At 37.6% G+C, this 8,411-nt stretch overlaps 1 protein-coding gene across 2 annotated transcripts in view; it reads right to left on the bottom strand.

Annotated features, from left to right (window-relative positions):
• Positions 1 to 1,609: 1,609 nt before the first annotated feature.
• MIGA1 (mitoguardin 1) overlaps positions 1,610 to 8,411 on the bottom strand; it is a 45,570-nt gene continuing 38,768 nt past the window's right edge. For both annotated transcript variants that reach the window (XM_049808585.1, XM_049808584.1), the window contains exons 14-16: positions 7,223 to 7,276; positions 5,273 to 5,389; positions 1,610 to 4,938 (exon numbers count right to left, since the gene is read on the bottom strand). In XM_049808585.1, coding sequence (XP_049664542.1) covers positions 4,720 to 4,938; positions 5,273 to 5,389; positions 7,223 to 7,276 — 390 coding nt within the window. In that variant the 3' untranslated portion in view covers positions 1,610 to 4,719. The remainder of the gene's footprint in view (positions 4,939 to 5,272; positions 5,390 to 7,222; positions 7,277 to 8,411) is intronic.

The following is an 8,411-nucleotide window of genomic DNA, read 5'->3' as shown; positions in this document are numbered from 1 at the left end:
CCCGCCGCCGCCTCCGCCGGCCGCCCGCTGGCCGAGGCGGCGGCACCGCGGCTTTTTTCACGGCCCCATGCCCAGAGCTGGCTGCCGCAGGTGGCGGCAGGGTCCCGCCACCACCGCGCACCTACCGCCGCCGCCGCCGCCGCCGCCGCCGCCGCCGCCTCAGCAAACCGCCGGTCTCGGCTCCCGGCCCCCGAGCCGGAGCTGGCGAGAAGCGCCGGCCGCGCAGAGAGCGCTCCCCCGCCGCTGGCTCATGCCCTGCCGGCGGGGAGGTTTTATACCTACGGCGGTGAGGTCCCGGGTCGCTTTATGGCACAGGGAGAGCGATCGACTAAGAATAGTAATGTGACAGTTAGGTGATGGAGCGGAGAGGAATCTCAGGCAGCGCCAGACCTGCGAACGGAGAGCGCGCTCGGTTTAAAGCGGCGCCTTTCTCTGGAAACTTTACAAAGCACAGGCAGAAACACGGGTTTATTACATTCCTTTTCCTGCTTAAAGACGACTTGTTTCCTACAAGCTCAGTTGCAAGGTCTCCAGTGGCAGGACTTTCTTTCTTTCTTTCTTTTTTCTTTCTTTCTTATCTCACTTGTGTCTGCTACACTGGAGCCTAACTTTCAGCTGGATTATAAATATTAGGACGACAACCACGTGTCCTTAGGCTTTGCAAATCTGCACAACGGCCGTCAAAGTTAAAACACAAAACGTGTTTGTCTTTTGAAGGACAGCACAGGAACCGTCCCCCAGTGCCACCCTCACAGCAGCTGCACTAGTGCTTCTGAAGCAAAGGCACAAGATTTCAGTTAAGGTAGGGCTTTCGACTCTCGGTAAAACAACCGTCTTCAGCAGACGAACATATGTAACACATAAAGCAAATCTGGGCAGATCAAAGCAAATACAACATTGTCCTTCTACAGCAGTAAGGATTAGACAGTTCAGGTTTTCCATTTCATTACTTGTATTACCCCGCAAAGGAAGTCTCATTCCACGACTGGAACTCGCTACAGCAGTTTGGTTTGGAAATAATCCTGAAAAAGCTCGTCCCCTAAAACCAAGCAAAGAAACAATAGCTTGGCATAGGGAGCGGGACGCGACTAAACCATTCTGGTTAGTACCATAGGCAGGGATCTCGCCAGCTGCCCAACCGCTGCCCGTGTCACACCACTTACATCTACTTTGCCTGCATCATGCCTCCAAGGCACGATAGCCATCCTTAGGTTGGGGGTTTCTTCTTTTGTTAAGGTGTCTGGCTGAATCGCTTTTTGCCTTCCAAGACTAGAAACACCACTGTTTGGCTTTTTGGTGGATCACCGGCCTATGTGTGGAAGATTTACCAATGCTGTGGACCATTTCATAGAAGCAAAATTAAACAGGTTGACAAAATCAGCTTAAACGGGACCGCTCAAAAGCTGTTCCCGTTCCCTTTTTTTTCATGTACGTAACACATTTTGTAGTAGTTGTTGTTTGTTGGATTTCAGGGAGCAAATTCCAATTTCAAGATGAATAACCGGTATCAAAACTCCTGCCATATTAAATAATTTTGCATTCGATTTCAAGAACTGTTCAAATTCAAGTTTTAGATACAGTTATATGAGCAACAGTTGTTTCACTGAAATATTTTATTTAATATACACAGCTGCAGTTCATTTAGGCAATAGAAAGTTCACAAATACGCTTACTCTTGACAATTGATTTTGACACATTTCGTTTGACAGAAACCAAAGACTACAAAAGTGAAGTATAATAATCATTAAGAACACAATAAAAGTGAGATTATTATTACAACTAAATTACAAATTATATAAATATTTGATTCTTGTATAATCCCTACACAGCCAACATTTCTGATCTTAGGAGTACAGTTATGAAGAAGAGGATGGCTTTTAAATTTAGCTTGTTCTTATTAGCATGGAAAGTGGCATTCAAAACTAAAAATTTAGATATTATAAACTAAATTCTGGTTTTGATTATGAATTCACGGAAGTAGAATTGCATCATACTATCATTGCTTTGGTGCAGATCTGGCACTAGTGTTTTGAAAAACGATGGTGGACTTTTGAAATTCTTAAGCCATACGGCTGGTTATCAACAGATATTCTTTATACACCTTCTAGCTAAGGTGTATAAACCTTGGGTTATAAGCGTACCGATTCCAGTTCTGTTTTACAAGGAGACAGCTATCTCCCATTGAAATCCATAGCTCTGTCTCTGGCGTTAGGAAGGACACAGTACATGAATGCATTTTGGGAAAAGGTCCAAAAAGACCCAGCGGAGATCAAAAGCCTACCCAGATGTACCTGCACATTTCCCTCTTCCTTGCTCTTTTTCTCCCTTCCTCCTCCTCCTCCTCCTCTCTCTCTCTTTCTTCCTTTCTTAACTGTTTCTGAATCAAATATTTGTTGGTGGTATCTTACAGCAACCTGATACTGTAACTCTTATTTTGGATGGGAAATACACTGGTTCAATTTCCAACCTGATTCTATGTACTTATGAGAGCTGTACAAGTGCATAGAAGTGCTCCTGTTTTAAAGGGATACATTTGTTCAAGCCAGGTATTATCAGGTTCTTACCCATTTTCTGAATATTTTGCTGTTTCATTAGCCCTTTTTCACTCTTCTGTTTAAAAAAATCCTTTCAGTTTTGATAGAAGATCGAATTCTAAATTATCTGGAAACATTTATAATCTCATGTGCAATGCGGTTGCACTTTCTTCAAGAGCTTTTATAAATAAGATGAAAATTGCTCACTTAAATACACATTTACTTCTGCAAAAAAGTACATTTCTGTTTTTCTGTGATGAATGTTAAGGTGTAATTATCTTCATATCATTTTGTTAGACCACACAAACCACAGCAGACAGTTTCCTTTGACACATTGCAACCTCCAGGTAGTGCATTTGCTGTGGAATACGCCATTTACTCTGTTACTTCTATTTCCAGCTATTCCTATTGATTCTGAACCCAATGAGACACCTTACCGTGCCATATAGTTTCATTCATAGACTTGCAAAAAGATGCCAAAATACAGATGCTTTTGAGCAGATAAGTGTGTTTAAGCTAAGTAAGATTGGTGAAAAAACTTCACATTCCAGTACCGAAGACATACTTTGCGGAGAAAAAACTATAGCATGGAGCATGATGCCAAGTTCAGCAACTTGAATGGTGGAAATAGGCCAACAGCAGCATTTGGAGTTTCTGTTTTATTACACATAGAATTATATATATACATATTTTTTTATTATTTTTTTTTTAAATAAACTATAGTCAGTTGGCATTTCACACAAGTCATATGACACATTTTCATCATTTTTGTATTTATCAAAAGAGTACAACAAAGGAGCAAAATGTCAGCTCCAGTAAAATCTATGGAATTACACAGACCCTCCTTTTCAAAAATCATCATTTTGGGTTGTGTTTGCAACAAAAGTTGAAATGTTTCTAATCAAAGTTTATTTCAATATGCTAGATTTTAACAACATGCTTCTCAAGTATCTGAATATTTAGAATTACTCTCTAATTACTTACTCTGTATTACTTGACACAGGATAGATTCTTGTGGCCTGGCTTTGTGTGGCAAAGCATATGTAAGTGTAGTTTGAGAGCCTAAGCTAACTATGAAACTTTGTTTCAGTTTACAGAAATCCGAGGATTATAGATCATCGGTTATTTATTACCTCTATCACAGGGAAAAACATTTCGGCAAGTTCCCTCATGCCTTCTTACTGTGCTGTGCTTTCATCTAAAGTTCAGGGTTCCACAACCAGAGCTACAGTTTTGCATTGCACATAGATGGCCACAATTGCTTAAATTTCCTCTTAGACACCTGACTTCCTACAAGGAAGGGAGGAAGACGGAAATGCTTTTAATTATAAAAAAACTGCCTCTGATTCTGTTTCATGATTAACAAATCTCATCATACATCCTCATTTAAAAATATATTTTGAAATGCTATGAACTGAGAATGATATTACATTACCACCACCATATAAAGTAGTAGCAGTTTTAGAAAAAGGAGAAGTTTTAAATTAATTGGTGAAGCTAGCATAGCTTTTTGAATATAAATAAGTGATCTTGAACACCTTCACGATGTTTAGATGTTTTAAAACAAAATAAAGTAAAAAATGCATACTGGAAGTCATTCCTGCTCAAATGGTGCCTGTATTTCCTGCATCGCTCTATTGCACTGTAGTGCAAAATGACTGCTTACACCCCCACAAATGTAATTTCAGGGCAGTGGAAACACGTTCAGTTCTGTGAGTGTGATTACTTTATTGCATGTGTCACGTGAATCAGACTGCAGATACCCCAGTCAAAACACCTAGATCTAGACACACAATGATTTGGAGGCTCTGTAATGAACATTTTGTACTATAAGCCTTTAAAGGAAACAACTCCATCAGCTTCACTTACAAATTATCTGTGCAAAAGTACAGTATTTCATAAATAAACTTTACCCAAATATTACAGAAAAAAGCTTTGGGATACATTAAGTATAAATACAGTGACAGCTGAGCTGCAAATTTAATTTAGGTATAAACAATAATATGCTCACCAGTTCTTTTCACAGATGTACATTTAACCTCCCTGAGTCCTCTTCCACGCTTAGCAACATGATACATTTTCAGATGCTTGCTCAGTAACAGCAATGATAGCTTCAGCGTTAGAGAGAAAGGTGAGAAGGAGTACGTCAAAGTGCACTACATTTCATTTGTCATGGATTTTAAGCTTACTGTACTTTTGCTTCTAAGAGCCCACTGGTCATGACATGCCCATGACCACTTACGCAAGCACTGACATGTCGTAGTGAATCTGCTCCAAGATAGGCCATTAAAAGTTCAGTGTGTCGAATTAATAATTGCATAAGATCTTCAGCCAAACTCTCCATAGTTGAGTATCTCACCTTTTCAAAATCAAAAATGTCTTTGAGGAAGAAAAGCACTTGATCCTAGTGGGGGGAAAAAAAAAAAGGAAAAACTTGCATTCGCTTACAAGAAGAAAAAAAAGAATGTAATGCTAGCTATTTCTTTAACATGTTTGATAAAAACATCCATTTATGTATTCTTTTGGTGCTAAGATAGAAGTGCACTAAAATAGACTTTGCAAAACAGTTCTAGGCTTAAAAAAAAGTTAATATTTTCATGGTTTCTTACTGTTAGTCTCAATCTTAGGAAAATGCAAATGTATGCCTATAAATAAGATCCTAATTTCTTTTAACCTGGAAGATCTTTTTTTTTTTTTTTAAATTAAGATAAGTGGTAATTTAAAAAAAAGTTTCAAACCTTGAAGAAGCAGCATAGGTCATAAAGGGAATTTCTAGGACCCAAAAAGCCCCACGCCAAAACAGGGCTGATATGTTCACATATAGCATAGAAATGTGCAAAAAATCCATCAGGCACCTAGTGATATAAAAATTGTAGACAAAAGTTACACAGTAAATTTAGTTTAGATCTCTTATTACATAAAATTAAGTCTTCAGAAAAGCCTAAAACACCTACTACTTCAGGGCTATGGTAACTTGAACTCCTTTAAGTTATAGGGCAACTGCAGCAAACAAATGTCATGATTTTTTTAGAAGGGGTTTTTACTTCAGTGGTACTCTGTATTTTAAACATTTTAAGATTAATAGGCGTAATCCCCAAAAGATCATGAACAATCTATCTGACTCCCATAAGACAGATCAGATAATTTTATTCAGCTATTCCTGTCTGAGCCCCTATACACTGTGTAGAGCTGAAACTTGCAAAAAAGTAAGCAAACTGCACATTTCTGAATGGAAAAAAATTACACCTTATAAGAATCCATCTTTAAGTCTAAAGAAAAAATGTAAAATATCCATGAATGTCCATCCTGTTGTTACTTTTACAATCTACAGGCACTCATAAAATATAATATAGTGTAGTATGAATTTATATATCATATATGAATGTATATTTTATATACTCATAAGCATATATTTATTATTTTACAACATTAGTTAATTTATAAAATAATAAAAATAGAAATTAATCATAAATTAAAACATAGTATACCACATAAAGAACTGTCTGTAAGTAAATTTAAGTTAATTACATTCCTTGTGGCACAGTTAGTCTTTCCCTCACAAAGACTTCCATGGTGCTTAACTCGATCCACTTTTGAATGACTCCAGCAGCACTGATGAAACTAGTCTCAAGGAGTAAAGTTACTCACACATTTACAAACTTATAAATATTGAGACTTCAGTATACAAAGGAACTACAGAGTAAGGCAGTTGTGCATTGAAATAGAGATGAAAATAATAGGTTACTGTAACATGTATTTTGGAGATATAAACCCTTTACATAAAACTAGTGTAGAAAAGATCTATTTATATAAAAATCCCAACCATATTGACACAGGGATGTAACATCTCAAATCTGAAGACATAATGGTAGCTGAGAACCTTTTACAAAATACCAACTGCCATTGGAAGCAACTTTTTTTACAATGAAATATATCTTTAGCGGTTAGGAGTCACGCAAATAGCTATTCTTAGAATCAGAAAAAAGTGTCAGTACCAATCACTTGAGCAGAGATTCCTCACCTGCGGTATGCAAAACCACTTCTAACGGCTATGGATGTCCTGTAGCAAGCCCCAACTCTGCTTTTGGACTGGCTATTACAGAGATGGGGTATCTGCCTCCTAGGTCTAATAAAATCCTCTAAAGGTGGAAGTAAGGAGCTGCTGGCGCAGAGGAGCTCTACTTCATAATCTGTAGAGTTCCTTCACTGAGAGGTCAGGATGCAGAAGGGGGCTGAGGGAGGCTGCAACAGAGTTCCTGCCGCTGGTGAGGAAGATGGTACTTCAGGTAGGTAAAGGGACAAGACTGAATTTTATTTAGCTGTGGAGATGATGCAGGGAGATGGGGTTGAGAATCCTAGCATAAACAGGCGAGATACAAGATTAATGGCCTTGGTCTGCAAAAATCCAAGGTACATGTGTGGGGCCATAATTCAGAGAAATTACTGTCACCACTGTTGACTAGACCTAAACAGGTTGAAAATCTTTCAGCTAAGACTTTTTGCTAAAAAACTGCTATTAGGGCTCCACGAGCTAAACTTCTACAATTGGCAGCTTCTTGGCTAAACTGACATGTCTACAGGATTAAGGGTTGATCTGTAATTTATTTTGCCAAAGCTACAGAACAGAACTTCAAATTCTTTGGAGACGATCAGTAACTTTGGTCCACATAATTTGGAAGGCAACTTACCTTCATTTGCTGTCTTTTCTGCTTCAGTACTGACCAACAGCTTGAAGCCACAGCCTAAATGTAAAAAAAAAAAAAAAAAAAGAAAAAAAAAGCCCCACACCCTGTGTAACTTCACTGTAAGAGAAATTATTTTTCATCGCAAAATAAGTGATCTGCAGAATACTGTATTTCTATATTTTGAGGATTTGTATTTTCTTCAGTTTCAATCTTGTGATAATGCAAAGTTTAAAAGTATAAAATATCAGCTGATACAAATAACTAATTTTATATGTAGTTCATATTTGTTGTTTTCAGATCTTTGCAACATTTTCTTTAGTTTAATTCAAATGTAATTTGCCATTCTTGACAGATTTTACAGTTGCAACATTTAGCAACATTCACTGGGTTTAATTGAGGACCAGTCTCTCATATACCAAAGTGTGTGCTCAGACATAAATAACTATTTTAGATATTAAGTAGCATGTGAACACATTGAAATGTCTTTTTTCATTTTAGCAAAAACATTCTTGCAATAGCTTCAGATTCAGCTAAGGAGTTTTGTCCAAATATGGACCTGTGAAATACAATATACTGGTATCAGTACTAGGCTCTTTCCTCTCATAGCTTGTAACTACCCTCATCTGATTCTCCTTCAGTACTGCAAAATAATTTACTACTCACAAAACACAATTTTACCACATAATTACAAAAATAAATATATGCATGTTACCTTTTCCTCTAGAGGGACTATTTCAATTGAAAGACAAAAATAAAAGGAAAACTGGCAGTTTATAGATATAAATGGATGAAATGACAGTAGTATCTCTACCGGCTGACCATGGCAGTAGCCTGCATGTCTGTAACAGAGGGATGAGATCTAGCTGATAAATAAACAGGCACATTTGAAAAAACGTGAAATGTTATCAACATTTGAATGCCCGTATTGTATTAATTTACTTTTGTTTGCTTGCAACTTTGTGTCTTATTGATAAATCTCTGCTGTATGAACCAAAAACTGTATCTAAGATGTGGCTAACAGAAACTTCCCTTCTAAAATTCTGCCTCCTCAGAGAAAACTCATTTTTGCAGGACAAGTTAAAGTATTTTCTCCAATATATTCAATCATTCTATATATTTTGGGCCCAGACTTGTAGCTTTTAAATTGCTATTATGAAAAACCTGATAATACAATCTGTTTATTTTTTCTGAG

The sequence above is a fragment of the Accipiter gentilis genome, chromosome 8, assembly GCF_929443795.1.
Source record: "Accipiter gentilis chromosome 8, bAccGen1.1, whole genome shotgun sequence".
Taxonomy (NCBI): domain Eukaryota; kingdom Metazoa; phylum Chordata; class Aves; order Accipitriformes; family Accipitridae; genus Astur; species Astur gentilis.
This window is presented reverse-complemented; position numbering and strand designations above follow the sequence as displayed.